This window comes from Thamnophis sirtalis, unplaced genomic scaffold (genome assembly GCF_051295495.1).
Source record: "Thamnophis sirtalis isolate CommonGarterSnake01/CBP01778 unplaced genomic scaffold, rThaSir2_p1.2 scaffold_11, whole genome shotgun sequence".
In the NCBI taxonomy this organism is placed as follows: Eukaryota; Metazoa; Chordata; class Lepidosauria; order Squamata; family Natricidae; genus Thamnophis; species Thamnophis sirtalis.
In genome coordinates, this window is record NW_028261391.1 from 37,970,111 (window position 1) to 37,989,797 (window position 19,687).

At 38.7% G+C, this 19,687-nt stretch overlaps 1 protein-coding gene across 2 annotated transcripts in view; it reads right to left on the minus strand.

The window, feature by feature from the left end:
• SLCO2A1 (solute carrier organic anion transporter family member 2A1) overlaps window positions 1–8,186 on the minus strand; it is a 60,281-nt gene extending 52,095 nt beyond the window's left edge. Inside the window, exon 1 of one of the 2 annotated variants that reach the window (XM_087725558.1) lies at window positions 7,514–8,186. In XM_087725558.1, coding sequence (XP_087581684.1) covers window positions 7,514–7,609 — 96 coding nt within the window. In that variant the 5' untranslated portion in view covers window positions 7,610–8,186. The remainder of the gene's footprint in view (window positions 1–7,513) is intronic. The other variant, XM_014054012.2, reaches the window with a different exon arrangement.
• Between the last annotated feature and the right edge of the window lie 11,501 nt (window positions 8,187–19,687).

Here is a 19,687-nt window from a genome sequence, read left to right on the forward strand (position 1 = left end):
CCCGGGCGAGTCAGCTGCAGTGCAGCCGGTGATGGACAGGAAGGCTTCTGGCGGCTCCCGGGCGGCGATCCCACCGCCATCCGCCCTCTCACTCGCTACGCTACCCCACCCATGCGAGTGCAGCAGATGGGCGGGGGAGCGAGCCATCAAAGAAGGCGCCAAAATTAAGCAGGATCTTTTGGGAATGGCCCGGGACGCGGGGAAAATTATGAGAAAGCGTGCCTGTCCCGCCAAATGCAGGACATCTGGTCACCCTAAGAATAAATGTAACTATGTTTGAGATTGAATGGAGGTTCTCATCACTACAAAAACATAAGTGACCATAAGAATCTACTTTCTTGAAAATACCCATGTTTGCATTTTGTAGAAAAGGTGTTGTAGGACTACAACAGTTTTTTATACCTCAAAATATTCTCCAAAGATTCTAATTTTCATTATGTATATCAGGGGTGTCAAACTCATAGCCCCTGGGCCAGATACGTCACTTGCTGGCCCCACCTCCACCTGGTTTAGCAAAGGGCAGAAAAGGCCCGATAAGTCACATGATGCCATTGTGATGACGCAAATTGACATCCTTGAGGTATGTCATTGAAACATGTAAGCCCGCACAGAACACTGCCAGTATGCTTGGTAAAAGAAGAATGCAAAGTAACACAGAGTAGTATTTCTCAATCTTACCAACCTTAAGATGCATGGACTTCAGTTCCCAGAATTCCTCAGCCATCAGTCCATGCATCTGAAAGTTGCTGAAGTAGAGAAACACTGAATTAGAGCAATGGTATATTTTCCTGACAAAGAAAGGTTTGTCGGGCTTTACTGACTGTAAACTTGAAATCCAAATTTTATATACTTCAGTTATTGGTTCAATTCCAATCTTGAAAATGCTGGGGACAAAATAGATGTTGCTTGTGATCCAAAATAATTCAAGACAAGAGACATTTTGCTCTGTTTATTTGCTAGTTTGGAGAAACCAGTCCATGCAAAGTCTGTTAGCTTTGCCCCATTCCTTGCTTGCATGCCTTGATTGATGGCTATTTCCTTCAATGGCTGGTGGCTTGTTTAGGAAAGAACAGCAGCAAAGCCAGATGATAAAACCACTCATCCTTCTATAACAACTGTCACACAAGCAATATCAGTCTAAAAAGACTTGAAATTATGTAACAGAGACAGAACAGCAAATGATTTGCTGGAATTTTGTTATGTTCCCTCAAGGATACAACGTGGGTGGTATCTGATTGTACCAATTTGGTAGTTGGGAAAAGCCCCACTTCAGGACTTTCCCAGTTTTGACTGATTCAAACATGCAAAAAACAAAACTTAATTTCCCTCTTGATGAACTACACAGACTTTGATCTAGAATCTATCCCTCAGATTTGACCAGTGGGCTCTCAAAAATTGTGCACATGATTTTGTTTCTAGTATTCTGAGGCTCATTCATAATGAATCTGGTTGATGTCTACACAATGAGCCATGCTATAAAGTTCTGGAACCAATTTATGTAGAAAATTTCAACATTTGTTTCCTTTTCTTTTTCAGTGACTTTTAAAAAATACAGAAAATTAAACTTAAGACAAAATATTTCCACTGCAAATACTCATTGTTATATATGGTCTGACCTCACGTTGCACCACCTGCCAGAATTCAGAAAAGGTAGTTGGCTTAGGTGGCTTTAAAGAAGAAAAAAATGTATGGGCTAGGAAGGGGTGGGGAGGTAGACTATGGGTAAAAACTAGCAGACAGTTATGTTCATATAAATTACAAAATTTTATCTGCCTGTAGTCCTGCACATCATTTTTTTTCTGTGAAAATCCTTTTTCACTCCTGTTCCATTGCTCTATCTCTATTTACTATTCATTACCAGGAGAGTGACCTAGTCTCATTTCACAGCAAAGTTGCTTCTCCCAACTGCCCTGTCTCTCCCACCTGAAACAATATACATATATAAAAATAGAGCTATGTATAACTGATGAAAGACTACATCTTTCATCACTTATACATTTTCTGTCAGCAAGAGCACCAGCATGTATGGCTTCCTTTGAATGGCACTGTTATTTGCACATAAGGGACAGGATACGTGCATTTGGAAATGGTGCTAAATTCTTCAGGCAGTTCTTTCAACTATTTATAGAGGAGAATCTTAAGTGTCTGAAGAGCATATGTGATTAATTTAAATGTTCTGATTTGATTAATACTAACACAAATAAAACGGAGGACAAGTTATCCAGATGGCAAATGTCCTGAAAACTTCAGTTCTCCAGAAAAACCATAATTCATTCTGGCAATTTGTTATTCAATAAAAATCTAGTTAGTGGGTAAAAATAAAAAAGAACAATTTAATGTATGAGTATTTGCCATCTCTAAAAAGGCTTTCTTGTTACTAATTATCTCGTAACATTAATCCCATGGGATTACTATTAATATCACAACAAGGGAGATGTTAGGATCTCTTCTTTTTGTCTCACTAAAACTATTGAACCTTCCTACTACAAAAGTGTCTCTTCGTGTGTTTTCTTGGTAGAATACAAGAGGGGTTTACTTATTGCCTTTTTCTGTGCAGTATGCAGTGCCTTTGCCATTGTCACAGAAGTTAGCATCCACCTCCAGCTTCTGCCGATGTCACTATTATCCAATATAAGCACCTGCTTGTTTTAACTGGATAACTGGGATTATCTTTATGCCTTGGGTGACCCTACTGGGACTACATATGCCTGGTATACACTCCCAATATTATTTGCTCAAATCTCCCAGGCATATTTGTCCATCATGATGAGGCAGTATAGGAGGACTGGAGGGAGGGGGTAAATTGGAGGAAGAAAGATTAATAATCTGCACATACTATTGGTGCTACTTAGACAGACTGAAATGCAAATGATGTCCAAATTCTAGTCAAGAAAGTCATGAACACAATTAAAAATAGGACTATGATTACATATAAAGAACAAATTAATGAAAATGGGTACAAAAAAATGCTGGATGTGTCTATACCCGCAAAGGTCAGAATTGTGCAGGCAATGATTTTCCTGGGATATTCCATGCAAGTGAACCTTGGTCACTGAGGAAGCAGGATGGAAAATAGTATTTATATTTTGGAATGTTGATGTTAGTAAATACTGTTATGTTTATAGCATATACAGTCCAAAAACAAATTGAACATAGAACTAATCAATTTAGAATTGTCATATGAAGCACAAAGGACCAGTTTAAAATTATCATATTTTGGATATATTATGTAAAGATATTGAAAAATATGTAATGTTGGAAAAGACAGAAGGAAAGAAGAAGGATGATCAATAGCAAGACTCATGGGCTGGATTACAGCAATAAGTACATCCATAGAGGACTTGAAAGGCCAAGTTGGAGATAGATGTTTCTTTAGAAGTATTGGTTGCTAAGAATTGACACTGACTTAATGACATATCAATCACATCAGTGGGAAAAACAGGCAGGAGCTCTCTGTAGGGAAATGCTTGCTGTTAAAGCTAAACCAGGAGGGACAAAACTAAAAGTAATCCACAACGAAGATGACAGTAAATGGATTTTTTCATTAATTATTGAAACAAACCCACTTAAGGCATTCCAAAATTTCTTCCAAACTGGAAGAAAACAGTGGAAAACCACTTCTGTGTTTCTGCCAATAAAACTTTTTCAACATGGCTGGGTTGAGATGGCAGGTGATAAGACACAGAAGAACTCTGCTATTACTAGAAAAAACTCTGAATTTACAGAAATAGATTTAGATATGATGACATAACCGATTATAAGAAAATCGGATCACTGATTATGCTAGTAGCGAAACGTTTTTCAATTTCATAAGGAAACTTAAAATCAAAGCAAAGAGAAGCATGGGCAAGAAAAAGTTATGTTGTCAAATAAAGTAGGGATAGGTAAACATAAATAGATCAGAATTTGGCACTCATATAATTAAATGATTCAGGCATGAAACCATATGAAGGAACAAAGTAGTAACAAGATACTAGGTCATAACCTAATGACCACCATGAGTTATTTGTAAAAAATAATAAAGGTGAGAAATTAATAGCAATAGCAGTTAGACTTATATACCACTTCATAGGGCTTTCAGCCCTCTCTAAGTGGTTTACAGAGTCAGCATATCGCCCCCACAGTCTGGGTCCTCATTTCACCCACCTCGGAAGGATGGAAGGCTGAGTCAACCTTGAGCCGGTGAGATTAGAACCGCTGAACTGCAGATAACAGTCAGCTGTAGTGGCCTTCAGTACTGCACCCTAACCACTGCGCCACCTCGGCTCTGAAATTAATGAAATGACTGATCGATCGATCGACTGACCGACCGATCAGCTTGATACACCTGATAGAAGAAAATTTTGAGGAATTACGTGGAATTGCAAGAGTTCCTATACCATTTGTGGACAAATGGCTGTACAATCCTTTCTTAAAAACCTCCAGTGAAGGACCATCCACAACTTTTGGAGGCAAGCCTTTCCACTGGTTAATTGTTCTTGCTGTGAGGAAATGTCTTCTAAGTTCTAGGTTGGATCTCTCCTTGATCATTTTCCATAATTCCAGTCCTGCCCTCGGGTACTTTAAAGAATAGATTGACCCCCTCTTTTGTGTGATCACCTGACGTCTCAAACCAGCCTCATCCAGAAAGTGAAATATTTAGCACACTTCATTTATATGAAACTAAAGCTGAGGATCTATGAGAAGAGTGAGACACATGAGAAAACTAAAGTGAAAAAATAATATTCTCAAAATGAAAAGGTTCAGAATGAGTTATTGTAATTGCCTTGGGCAAAGAAAAGTGTATATATCAACTGAATATACTTCTGAATGTCACCTTCTAGTATCAAGCTATAAAAGACAAAAAAAAACCTATCAAGTAAATGTCAGCTAATAGAGAAAAACAAAACGACCAATACTTTTAAGGTAAGAATATTGGAGAAATCACAAGAAAGCATGCATTTTAGTTAGGAATACTCAATAATAATTGTGGAAGAATCCAATAGAGAAAAATGTGATCAAAGAATAATGAAACAGCTGTACTCAAACTGTTTATTGACAGTATTATAGGATGACAGAAAGATAATATGTTCAGAAAGCTATTCACCAAAAAGTGAAGTGGTCAGGTAGGAAAGCATGACTTAAAGTATACTTTTAAATGGTTGAAAACTATAGGGTAAGATACTAAATTATTACTGTTTATTTCAACACAGACATTATATGGCCTAGAGATAAAAAAGGATTCATGTTTATACATATGGCACAGAATGTGCAAATTGCTGAACTACTAATTTCTTATGCAAACAAGCATCTTAGAAAGGAGCCTTATAGGTAGAGAGGAATTCCAAATGAATAAGCAAGTTTCAGAAAAAGCAGAGGGAGCCAGAACATATAGCTAATATAAGATGGTCTATTATTGTTTATAAAGTAATATAAAAAGATGAGTTATCTTTGCTTTGTTAACTACAGCAAAGCTTGTAGTTAATATCAGAATAAGCTAATAGTTGTGAGAATATATAATAATTTTTGGAAAGATCTTATAATGTATAAGAAAGTACTGTAGGAACAGAATTTGAAAGGGTTCACAATTGCAAAGCAAGCAAGAATCACTTCCAACAATTTTTTTAGCAAGAGGCTGAAACATCAGTTTAAGCTGTGTTGATAACCCTACTTTATTTGCCAAAAGAAGAGGTCTCTTTAAATAGCTCATTGTGAAAGCAAAAGTTGGGAAAGCAATACCTGACTTTGTGCTAAAATATTAGGAAGCACTAATGGTTTAGTGGATGTACAGCGAATGACAAAAAGTGAAGTTGGTGGATAATTTTATTTTCTTGGGCTCAGAATAAGATAAAGGTGGACAACCTGCCAGAGAAAGGATATTCTGGAAAGGATGTCAATGATAGATTTAAGCAAGATCATGAAGGACATCCCCAAAGATTGAAGAAAAAGGCTAAAACAATTATTTTCTAGTGATAATATACTATCATGAAAGCTGGGCATTAAGTAGAACTCATAGAAAGCAGTTAAATGCCTTCTAGAGATGGTTCATATAAGAACAACACACTGCAAGAAGAACTAAGTCATCAATCCTGGGACAAATGAAGGCTGATTGTTCCCTTCAGGCATTGAGTAGTAGGCAGAAATTCAGACCATTTGGATATGAGATGCAAACAGATGATGAATATAAAATAAAACCTTGCTTAGAAAAAGAGAAAGGGAGTGGCAATAAGGTGGGTGGGCGGTGTAAAAACAACCTACAGGACACATTTGGAGTAGTACTTGGACCTGAATACAGGTCAAAGTGGTGAGCATTTGTCTGTATGCTCTCCAAGAAGCAAACCCAATTTGATGTGTCACCTAATACTCCAGCTTAATTAAAGTGTGAATCACAGCAAAAGCACAAGTAAAGAATTTTTGGTTTTAAAGAATTTTGTTCTTTTGCAATATAGCACATGCTTTTAGTACACTGCAAAAATGATAATTATACCACATACAATCAGAGTAAATACATTGTTTATTCAGAAATGAATACCAGTTCTTGATTTCATAAACTGCACAGGATGGTATAAATCTTAATTGCCATGAAAGCTTTATAATATCTTAGGCATTTCCTATTAATTTACTTCTCAATAAATCAGGAATCCTATTCCTCTTTCACAGAATGTGCTCCCTGAAACAGCATCTCCCACAAAGCCCCTCTCCTGACACAGTTTAAAGTCTTTTTTCTCCAGGGCTTGAGCCCAAATGTGTAAAAAACCCCACCTCCTACCATGTTTCCCCGAAAATAAGACAGGGTCTTATTTTCTTTTGACCCCCCCCTGAAATAAGCAATTGGCCTTATTTTTGGGGATGCCTTATTATTTTTGAGGTGCAGGTGGCTGCAACTGTGGTCACCTATGCCTGCTGCTCTGTTGCAATATTTTCAGGGAGGGCTTATTTTCAGGGTAGGGATTATTTTAGCGCATGCACTCAAAAGCCCAATTGGTCTTAGTATCCAGGGAGGTCTTATTTTCAGGGAAACAGGGTAGTATAAGATTTTGCATATTTGATTTTTTCTTCTTCTTCTAGGCATGCATTGGTCACTTCTGTTTATATTATTATTTACTGTTTTTAATGCTACCTATCACTTGGAGTTTTTATAGTTAGGGGGCCTTATCAATGTGGCAACTCAATGAAGAAATAAGTGCACAGAGAGGACCATAGTCCTGATGTACTTTACTCAGTTCAAGGGCTGTGTACAGCTTCCAAGAAACCCATTAGGTTTGGAAACCTGAATTAAATACAGGTGGATTTTACCTATTAAACTTTTCACAATTGAAAACGTGAACTAGAAGGTGGCTCGGATGAGACCAAAAGAGCCAGGCAAGAAGGGCTGTGCTGATCGGGGCGAATAGCAGCCAGCGCATCCCGACCCCGCTCTGTTCCTAGAAAGAGAGGGAACGGCGTCGATCCTCTGCGAACGAAGCCAATGGCGAGACGAGCTCCTTCTCAACCACCTCCCGGCTCTTCCTCCCGGAGCGAAGGTCCTTCTTACCTTAATGTTACCGAAGACCTTGCCCGGGCAGGTGTTCAGCCTCGGAGGCTTATAGTCGGTTGCCGGGGCTTTGCTGTTTTCGGATTGAAGCCCCATTATCTGTTCAGACTGCCGAAGCTCCGGCACCTCTTCTCCCTGAGTCCGCGCTGCTCCTCCGTTGCTGGCCGAAGAAACCGCAGCAGCAATCGGATCCCGCGCTCACTTTGATTCCCCCTTTCCATGAGCCCCTATGGAAAGAGCGGGAGGTGCAGTCCTTATAAGCCTGCCCTACGCTCCGATGTGTGGAGGATACGTGGCTTTCCCCTCCCTCTTTCCTCCTCTACGTAAAAGCGGTCCGGTTCCCGGCGGCTACTCCGGAGGAGCAGGTGGGGGGTTCGAGTTCGGGTCTTTCTAGGGACTTTTGGTAGCCCCTCCCGACCTACCGCTTTGTTTGGCTTTGCTTGCAGAGCGTAGGAAGTTGGACGGACTCTATTCGGGACGTCAGCAAATTCTTCGCCTCCGAGTCCCAACTTCAAATCCGCCGAAAGGAGATACTGAAGGGATCCCGTCGGGGGAGGGCCTCCTGTTCAGTCTGCTGGAAGCGCGCTCACTCTGCACGCAACCTTTTCTATAGTTTCCGGCTGTTTAGCCAACATAAGCACCTCATATATGCGCCTTGTGTAGCTTAGAGAGGTTTCCTCGCGAACAGAGCCACAGATAAGGCAGCGCACGGCCTGCGGGGGAGACGGGGGGGGGGCTGAAAGCGCGCGTTACTGTCCAAGAAGCCCCCTCACATTCCGCACGTTTTCCCCCCCTCAATGCCTCGGTTGGTAAAGATTACAGTCTGCGACCTGTGACTCGTTGGGCTTTGTTTGCAAACGGCCCGGCAGGGGCACTCTCGCTGCTTGGCGATTTACGCAAAAGTATTGATTGAAGCCGCTTTTGCTAGCCTCCAACTAGAAGACACACAAAAAAAGAGAAGTGTCAAAATCGCATGAGCCGCGTGGCTTTCGGAGGTTCCCAGTCCCTGCCGAGGAAGGTGACCTGCGTATTCTTACAAACCGTAGAAAATATCTCGCAATATTTCCCTTTGGCACAGATTTCATGGCTTCTGCAACAACCGAGTGTTATTTATTCGTTCATTTGGGATTTAGAAATTTTTAAATGCTGTTTAATATTTAAGGGACGCATGATACGTATAGATAGTGTAAAATGCCTTTTTTCATTGTTTTTTTTAATTTATCATTGCTTTTTCTTTTTTATGTGTCTTGTTTTTTATTTTGTGGGATATTTTTGTAAAATTTGTACACGTTTTTAGAAAGTAACAGTACAACAGCTAATAAAGACAGAAAGCCTTTTGTGCTTTACTAAAATATGGAACCCATTCTCTAGGATAAAGCAATTTGAATCTAGTTTGTTGAATTTACAGGGCAGATTAATTTATCTGACTCTAGATACTGTTTCTCATGCAGGAGGGGGAATTCTGCGAATTGCAGTCCACATATTTTAGAGTTGCAGAGGTTGACAAACACAGTACCTGATAAGTATATATCTGAATGATATGTAGTTATCATTCAATTAAATATTAGCAACCTTTCCCTCAGCATGGCTGGGATCTAGGCTTATGCTGTAGACCAGTGTTTCTCAACCTTGGCTACTTGAAGATGTCTGGACTTCAACTCCCAGAATTCCCCAGCCAGCATTCGCTGGCTGGGGAATTCTGGGAGTTGAAGTCCAGACATCTTCAAGTGGCCAAGGTTGAGAAACACTGCTGTAGACCAAGGCCTTATTTCAGCTGAATGAGATAATGGGAAGGACTGATTTATTTCGGACACAAAAGCTACAAATTTCCAAACTACCAAAAACAAATTTCTTTTTATACTATTTTAAACTTTTAGGAAGTTGAACTGAGTTAAGACAAAAGTATTGTGAGCTAAGTATACCCACATGCACCTCCTAGCATTTTATCATAATTTCCGTTGTGCTGCTTTCTATTCACTGTAGTCACATCCACTTTTCATAGTCTTAGTAAGCGCATTCTGTTCTCCAGGTCATCCTTTACCAAGAGGAATTCTACGAAACATAGAATAGAACAGAACAAAATTCTTTATTGGCCTAATGTGATTGGACACACAAGGAATTTGGCTCCAGTGCATAAACTCTCAGTGTACATACAAGTAACAAGTGATAAATCATCAAATATTTTACAATTGTTGGCAACCTTAAATGTAAACAGGTTATCAAATGTGCTGTCAGGCCTGAAGACCTTTTACATTGGACCTTCAGGTCTGACATGTACACTACCAAATTGGCTGTGCCAACTGAACTCAAGCATGGTTTTTGCTTATTTGGTCTAAGAGGCGCTGAAGGTAATGTCAAGATGGGATTTGCAAGCAAGCAAACAAACAAAAAGGAATTCGGTTCAACCTTTTTCTTTTTTTCTGGTACTATAGGGATACACCTATTTGATTCTAGCCTTTTAAGTTTTTATCTTCTATTACTTAATAGAAAACAGCACCATCATCTTAAAAATTAAGTTTTGCTGGTGAACATCATTTTTGAAATGTGCACTGTGGACATGATGTCCCTGTCTTATGTTTTAGTGATTCAGTTGTAATTTCTTTAAGTCAGTCACCGAGAATCAGCGTGCAAGTTTAATAAACAAATAACAACAGAACCTATTATTATTTCTTCCTTGAAATAGAGCACCACCAATGGAAATTCAGAGTAGGATCCAAAGTAATAAATTTTCCTTAATGAAACCAAGAAGCAAATTAGTTCTAACTCAGCAGAAGTTAATGAGAACTAACTACTTTTAGATCATCCTATAATTGCTTCTCTGTTTCTTTTTCTCCAATTCCCCACTCTGTTGACTCTCCCAGTCTGGTAATAAAACACAATTGAAACTGTCTCCCATTCAAATCCATTCCTTATCCTGGATAGGACTGAGAAATAGTTATGTCACACACAGTGCTCTGTGTGCTTCTTCATTTTTTTTAAAAAAAAATCCATCCTTTCAATCTTTCAAAAGGCTGAAATGTTATTCTCAAGGAAGATGATGAAATGATACAAGTCACGTTGTCTTCATCAGGAAGATGCAAGCAAGCCAGAATTTTCAGCAGTGACAAGGCTACCACACTCATGGCTTCAGTTAAACCTGCAGAACAATCCTTGTCCATCTCCTTGTGCTGCTGCTGAACTGGAAGTTCCTCAACAACATTATGGGAACACTAATGCTAAGGAGAGTTTCCACAGTGTTTTCAAGCTGGTTGTGACGGAGTAGTTGAATGAAAACATACACACACACCCTAAATGAAAAGAAGCACACAGATTCATTTGGCATTACGTTTATGGTATACTTCACCATGATTTATTAAATAATCTGTTCATATACACCTTCAACCAACATCAATGGTTTATTTATTTATTCCATTTTACTTTGCACAATCCCAGCAATTTTAGGTGGTTCACTTACAAAATCAGGGGAAATAACATTGATATAATAAAAACAAACAATGTAACAAAAGATGACACAAGGGGGACAACAACCAAAGAAACCCATATTATCCAGGAAGGGCTTTGATCACCCTCACCAAATGCCTGGGCTAAGAGCCACAATAGCTGAGCTTACATATTGTAACACTAATTATGGCTTACTGTCCAATTGAACAAATCGTGAGTCTTGCGAATTGCAAGAGATAAAAAGCAAGAACTGCTGCTTGGATCTGATTATGTTCCTATACCCTTTTCCTCTGCCATCAGTATTTTAACTGGGAAGCTATTCTTGTAAACCGTACCAGATACTTTTCCAAAAACTAGATCTAGGTATGTGGGCTGTAATAATCTGGATGTGTGGTCACCTAAAGAGGTATGGAAAGTTCTAATTCTCTGTTCCGTATGAACAGTCAAAATCTGCCTTACTAAATCCCTTATTTCATGATACCTGTGTAAAGTCTTTTCAGAAATTTGATTTGCATATCCTGCTTCAGCTAATTTTCTCTTGAATTCTAAAAATGTGTTGACTTCTTTTGCAACCCAAGCAGGTTTCTGTTTCATATGCATTTGGTAATTAATTGCTAGTGTAAGAACTTTTTACAATTATCATGGGTAAGTCAGGAATTCACTATCCTATCCCTGTGTCTTTGTTCCAACTGACCATTTTGGTATTTTTTTTCTCTATGCATATAATTCTATTATTCATATCATTTCTGTAGGCTTTAAGGCTTGTTTGTATATTACTTCTGACTTTGAAGATATTAGCTGTTCCATTCAGTTTTCTGTCAGGATATCAAAATGTAATCAGTCTTAAGCTATTAGGACTGAATATCAATAATAACACCAATAGGCCAGCATGAATGACCATACCTTAAAAAATTTACTTCTTTGATCTCATTCACAAATATGTAATGATTAGTCAATCTATTTTTATTTTGTAATAAGCCAGAAAATAAAACAATAAAATCATAATTAATTAGGATGAAAAATAAAAAAATATTCTTCTAAAATGTTTTAAGATGATATTCTGCCATAATGTACAAACTATAGTACAGTACTATGCTTAGCTATTGTTAAATAAAATCATAGTAATAACTTAAAATAAAACAAGTCAGAATGACCAGGATGTTTACTGAAGAATAAAGATGATTCCTGCTGAGTATTTGTGAAAAGGAGGAAATACAATATATTGAGGTCCATCGTTCAATTATTCCTCTGACATAGGGACACAATCTTTGTTGAAAAGTGATATTTCAGTATTTCCCTTCAATAACAGCTTTTGGGAGGATATTGAATCTAGCCAAGGGTAAAACCCTTCTAAATTTCAGAATTGTTATCCAACTAATGTACCTGACTGCTTGGAGAAGGTATGCAGAGTAAGTACTGTAGCTCATGGTATTTCTAGATAGAATTGATAAATGTGTTTCCAACTCTAAATCAGTGGCCTGTTATTTGAGATCAGCTAGTTTGTTATCGTAGCCCACCAGAGTAATAGCTGACCATGAAAAGCCATAGGGTTGCAGCTTGGAATGTATTGCCTGGCACAAGGAAAACTGAAAGCTATAATTAAAGAGGTCAAGCTGTCTGGGGGGAAAAAGTAGAGTTTAAGACAATGAGAGAAAATGAAAATCGAGGAAGAAGTTTCTGTTTTAAGTACACTTCACAGCAATGCACCACTTGCAGAATGTAGCAAAATGCTTTAAAAATAGATTTCAAAAACTTGGGATTTCAACTCTTTCAAGAGAAATAATGATTTGTAGGGGCCCCAAACTGCAATGAACCGAGTTAACCTTCCAGTTTTGCAGGCCAGAGCATGCAAGACAAGAATTTTGTTGGGAAGTCCCAGAGTGTCCCATAGAAACCATGAAGGTTTTGCATGCTTCATACTATCATTATATAATTTGTATCAGTTATATGATGAAAATGGCATAAAATTCATAATTTGTATCACTTGTGCAACAGTAAAATCACTTTTTCCTCTTCCTTGGGATGTTCATGGAGAAACCCAATAGATTCAAATTATGGCATTTCTGTGCCATAATTGGACTTACCTTCTGCTGGAATTCAGGAAACACCTATTTTCTTTTTTTAAAAAAATATTTGATTTTTCAATTAAAAACAACTGTCTAAAATAGAAAAACAGACAAATAAAGAATGAAAAAGAAAGAAGAGCAAAGCAAAAGAAATGCAAAAAAGTGACTTCTGGCTGTCTTTATAGTAGATGTAAGTATAAATTCACATTAAACTCTTATTTTACAACATAACTTTCATTTTTCTGTTATCTAGCATTTTTCTAATCATCAAATCCATACGTCATAATTTTATTTTTTTCTATTTCATCCCAAAAATCCAAAAAGGGTTTACATTCAACATTAACATTAGTCAGGCTTCTTTAATCAAAGTTATCAAAAACACATATAACATGAAAGTGCACCCAGGCCTCGTGCTCTGGAGAGAACACTCCAGCTTTGCATACAGTATACCAGATGCTGTTTTAGGACCCCTTTCCAGACACCATACCAGTGGTGGGTTGCAGGCGGTATGTCCCAGTATGGGCGTACAGGAGCCAGCCCGGAGCACTGGATACCGTTCCGGTACGGTGCTCCGGAGGGCCCACCCGCCTGCCCGAGCTCCTTACCTGTATTTTAAAGCTTCTGCGCTTCCGTGCACGTGCATGGCGCATACAGTGCCTGCGTGATGCTCCACGGAGAAGCTGAAGCATGTGCGCGTGTGCTGCATGCATCCATGAAGATGCCACCAGCCACATTCCAACCGTACATTCCAACAGTTAGAATGGGATTTTAAACCCACCACTGCACCTTACCAAAGTTTTTTGAGACTGAAGGATGCCAATACAATGCACACATGTTGACATAGAAATCCTATTAGATTCAGCAGTGTACACATGGTTTGAATTTCAGCTTTGAAAGTCAGGGTAAGACACACATTCATTGCCCCCATACAGCATAAAGGTGGTCTATCTGGAATGAGGTCTTTAAAAAATTATTTAATATAAATAATTTATTGGGCAATAACTGGAGTATTGGGGTTTTTTTTGCAAAAATGTAATTTTTATATGTTATAAAATAAAAAAAGTCTTTTTGATAGCATTTAAATATGCAATTCAGCACAATCTCAAGATGGGATGCTGTTAATAAGATATTTCTGCTTCTTAAAAACAACATACAACTTTCATTAAGAAACTCCTAGCCCTCATGGTTTTGAATTTACATACAATGGTATGCATGCAATGCTATTTGAAATGTCAGTAAACAACATTATTGCCAATAGATTGTAAAGCCTTTTGAGTAGAAAATTGTCAAACCTGTTCTATGCAAAGCACCATTTCTTTAATTGGTTCAATAAAATAGTCAGTATTTCAATGTACTTGTTGCCCATGCCATAACTGGAAAAAATAACACTGTGGAACATGAGAGTACCTGGGTACCTGAGAGACTGCCTCCTGCCAATTACCTCTCTCAGACCAATTAGATCCTCCGGATTCCATCTGCCAGCCAATGTCGGCTGGCGACTCCCCGGGGGAGAGCCTTCTCTGTTGCAGCTCCGGCCCTCTGGAACAAGCTCCCTGTTGAGATCCGGACCCTTACTACCCTCCCGGCCTTCCGCAAAGCCACCAAGTCCTGGCTGTTCCAGCAGGCTGGAGGTAGCTGAGAAGCATTTACCTCCACGGAAATTGTGAATGTTGGTTTTGTTTTTAATATGTTGTCTTTGTCTCATTTTCCCCTCTTTCCTTTGTCTTTTGTGAGCCGCCTGGAGTCCTCCGGGAGTGGGCGGCATACAAGACAAATAAATAAATAAATAAATAAATAAATAAATAAATAGATAGATAGATAGATAGATAGATAGATAGATAGATAGATAGATAGATAGATAGATAAATAAATAAATAAATAAATGAATGAGAGGAAAATATGTAGAAGAGCTACAGTATAACTTTTAGAACTGCCTTTCTTGTTCTTGCATAAACATGTACACTCAAATATACTCAATAGGGTATGTTCCAGGTTCCTTCTATTAATTAATGTCATCTTATTGGACTATGGAGTCATGCCTGCTCAATGGGTTATCCTGTTAACCTTTTGCAAGATATTGAAGTCATGGCTGTTTCCCCAGGAATTTGGATCAAGGGATGGAGGAGGTCTCCTGCTATGAATGGTGAGGGGGGTTAACTTCTTAGCCTTGGGTGCTGCGAATTATGTTTGATGAGTTTATCTATTTAATCTTGTAAGTCACTCAAAGTCACTTGTGTAGATCATATAAATAAATAAAGATATTTTCTCCCCTCTGCTATATCACGGCTTAGTTTTGTATATGTATGCACAAAATTGTAGACATGTTTTCTCATGAGAAAAATGGTCTGAGCACAGCCTTCTATGCACTTATGCACAGTAATAAAGGAAAGGTACAATTGTGCTAGTCATTCCCAATCTCTGTTTCAGAGCCAGCACTGTCCAAAGACATTTCCATGGTCATGTGGCCGGCATGACTAAATGCCAGAGGTGCACAGAACGCTGTTACAGTCCCACCAAAGTTGGTTCCTATTTTTCTACTTGCATTTTTTACATACTTTCGAACTGCTAGGTTGGCAGAAGCTGGGACAAGTAATGGGAGCTCACTCCATTACGCAGAGCTAGTATTCGAACCGCTGAGCTTCTGCCCTTTTGATCAACAAGCTCAGCATCTTAGCCACTGAACCACCACATCCCAATAATAATAATAATAATAATAGCCATGGCATTTTTAAGTCTTTTGAGTGTCAGATGACAAGCTCCATTTCCTCAAGGGCTGGGCCTTCTGGATGCCAGTATACACATCTAACCTTCCACTTCTTGTACCTAGGCCTGCCATGTATAGAATTTATAGTTAAGGATGATTGATTGACTCTCTTTTGTGTAACTATAGCACACAGTCTTAATTGGCCAATCTGTTAGTTGCCAGCTCCCTTAACTTCCGGCTAATGTGATGAAAGGTTAAAAGGCTGTAAGTTCCTTTTTGCCATTTTCTACTGTTTACTTATTTTATTTACTTATTTATTTTGAGCCAGTATGGTGACAGCATCAGGCTACAAACCCCAAAGTGAGTTCTAGTCCTACCTTAATCAGATGCACATACACTCACACACAAATAGAGTTTCTTGCTTAGGCAGGGGGTTGGACTAGAAGACCTTCAAGGACCCTTCCAACTCTGCTATTGTATTATTGTATAATTCATTTTTGAAGGGTATGACATTCATCAATATCAGTCCTTTTGGTTTTAGTTTTTTATTTAATCTTCTTAATTTTAATCATTTTGTATTATCAACCACAATTGAGACCACAATTTCCATTGCTAAGCAAGATGGTTGTTATGTGAGTTGCACCTTATTTTACAACCTTTTTTGCCATGGTTGTTAAGTGAATCAGTGCAGTTGTTTAAGCAGTTGTTTAATGAATCACTGCAGTTATTAAATGAATCTGTTTCCCCTGTTGCCAGAACATCACAAACATCTGGCTGGGAACATCACATGTGGCAATCACACAGTTCTTAAATCACCTTGATAAAAGGAATAGGATATAAAAGTAAGAAATAAATAATGAACACTTTGGTATTATTTTGTGTTAGATTGTTGCCCTCTACATGATTTTACCGGCTAAATAAGTAGCATTTAGGAGACATCGCTGGCATTATCCGAGTCTTCACTGTAGGGGAAAGAGGAGGAGATCTGATATTTTTATGCTATGTTTGTTTGTATTATCAAAAGTTATTCCACTTAGGGTGAGCAAATACTGACTACATGGGCTATTCTGTTGAAATGATAGCAACCTACAGACTAGCAAACTCTGAGTAGAGAATTGCTCTCTTATTTTCCTTTCTTTCATTTCATTTTGTGTGCATCAGGGATGGGATGTATGGTTTCTTAAGTGAAACAGGTTCCGGTATGATGCAAATATTAACACAAGGTGCAGTACAAACACGTCAAATTATACCATAATACATCACAAGCTGGAGTAGATGATCTTCATACTTTTAAAAAAAATCCTTTGATGATAGGCATTCATACTATTATTATACATAGATGAGCCTGACCATATCACTCTATATATTTTTTACATTACTGTACTAAAGTTTCTATAGACCAAATGTATATCTGAAACTGTCATCAGTTAGGAACCATTTCAGCAAAATAGGAAGGAAATGTACCTAAAGATACAATCAATTTCCAAATGTTGCTGAATAGCAACTACAATATTCAGCAGTTAAAAAAGAGCTTGCATTGTGTGCATAGGAGTGAGTTTGTGAGAGAGGAAGGTCTTCATTATATGTTCCAAAAATGCCTTCCTTTTTAAGATCTTTGTTTCTATGTAGTCATTTTTAATTTTTTTTAAAACTCCATTGTATGTGGGTTTCTTTTTATTATGATGATGTGACATCAAATTGTTTTTGACTCCCAGTGACCACAAACATCTGTCTGTGGTATTAGGTCACAGAAACAACACAGCAAACTGATTAATTGTGGCTATACAATGATAAGTTGTGCCGACAGGGTACCTAGCAGCAAAATTAAATGAGTTTAATTATATAACTCTCCACCTTTTACAATGCTGTAGGAACCGCTGGTTTTTGTGATGTTAAAGATTCTATCAAAAGCATCTTTATTCCTATGTGCATCTCTAGTCCTCCACCTCACACACATCCTGGTAGCACTCTGACTAGAAGGACAGCATCTTACAACACTAAGATAAAGATGAGGAAATATAAGATAGGAAAGGGAAGAAAGTACCCTGCAACAAATACCAGATTTATTGGACATTGGTAAAAAGCCCTCTGGTAAAAAATGCAAAGAAAAGAAAGAGTATCTGGAAATTTATAATATATTAAACTATTTGCAGTTTATAGGTTATCTTATTCTGAATGGCACATAGAATAAAAATATCAAAATTACAGCAGTAAAAAATGCAATAGCATTAGAACTTAAAGAATGAAATAAAACAGGGGGCCCCAACCTGTGGGCCTGGCCTACTAGTGGGCTGTGAGGGCTTTGCAAACGGGCCGCGAAACAGCTAGCGAGAGCACATGCACAAATGCATCTTCACATGCACAAGGAGCCAGTGATGGGAGAAAAAAAGAGAAGATTCTCAGGATCCCAGCTCACAGACACTGACCTCTAAATCTGGGGAGTGTCAACACTTCAAACCTAGTTAATCTGAAACATATTTAGAGAGCTAGACTCTTAGAAAATCATTAGGGAACAATTTGCTCATACGTGCGTCAGTTCAGACAATATGCTTAACAAGATCAATTATCCACCTAATTGATATGTAGGAAGTTACAACCCCTTTGCTAGAAAACTGAAATATCCTGGGAAGTATTGAAAAGGCAGAATATTATATTTCCTTGGATCAGAAATTGAAAAACATGTTTTTAGGCAGGAAACAGACTCATTCTTAATAGCCCCCACTTTCCTTAATGGGCCATTAAAATGCCCAAGCCCTTCTTTCTACATAACAAAGAATTTTCCCCGTTCAGCTCCAGGGTGATGGGATTAAGGCATGATAGTATTAGCCATTTACCCCACTCACCACATGGCATCTGGAAACTCAAACTTGGACTCAAAGACAGCCTAGAGAGTTGCCCTTGCATGGCCCCATGGGAGTCTGAGAACCAATCAGAATATATTTTCTTACACAGGAACAGGAAACAGAGAGGTGGGGCCGAATAGAGAGTATAAAGCCAGGAACTTTCAGCCCTTCTCTCTCTTCTTCTTCACCCAACATCTGAGCATGTGATTATCTTTTTCCCCAGGACCTTAAGCCACGTGATCCTGTCCACCATTAAACCATCTTTCCAAGTAGCCTCCATCTCTCCAGTGTCTTTTCTCCCACTTGGAGCTGAACCCAGAAGGACATTTCTGCAAACAGATAGTTTGAGCTTTGATTACAGATTGTTGGCTACAAGGGCTTAGTATTTTGTAAGAACTCAAACCATTTGTTTAGTTTATGATTTACTAAAAAGATCTCTTTTGCGAATACAATGGTTTGCCAACTTTCTTCAGGAAATGCCCGAGGTTCCATGAATCTCTATGCCATGAGAGCCCTGGCAGAGTATCATGGCATCTCTAGTCCTCCACCTCACACACATCCTGCCCCCAAACAGGTAGAAAGCAATAATGTTGGATTGGTTTTTATATTCTTGGAAGAAGAAGCATGCAAAAACAGGACAGTTGATTGGAGTTTGGCATTCTTATAACTGATTGAGAGCAATTCTTGGCTGTGCCAAAGGGGAGTTTTAAATGTTCTACTCTGGATTGCAGTGGATAAGCAACAGACCTAGGCAGATGCTTAGTTTGGGCCACGGCAGGGCCTGATTGCCCAATCCCTTGTTTTCTCCTTTCCCTATCTAAACCAGACTTGCAGTTCTCTAGAAGCGAGTAGGCAATAGGTTGTCAGAAAGGCTGCCCTTGTAATCCAAGACAGAGAGTGGTTTTCTCTGACTGAGAAAACCAAAGTTCCTCCTGCCTTTTCTGAAACTTCAAAGATCCTCTTTTATCCAATGTGCATAATATGGGAAGGGGAAGGTTTTGATCAGGGGTGCGATTCAGCCAGTTTGGACCGGTTCGGGCAAACTGGATGCTAATTTTGCATCTGGTTCGCCGAACCGGTTCTTGCAAGGACTGGCTGGCTCTGTCCACCTGTCCAGCAC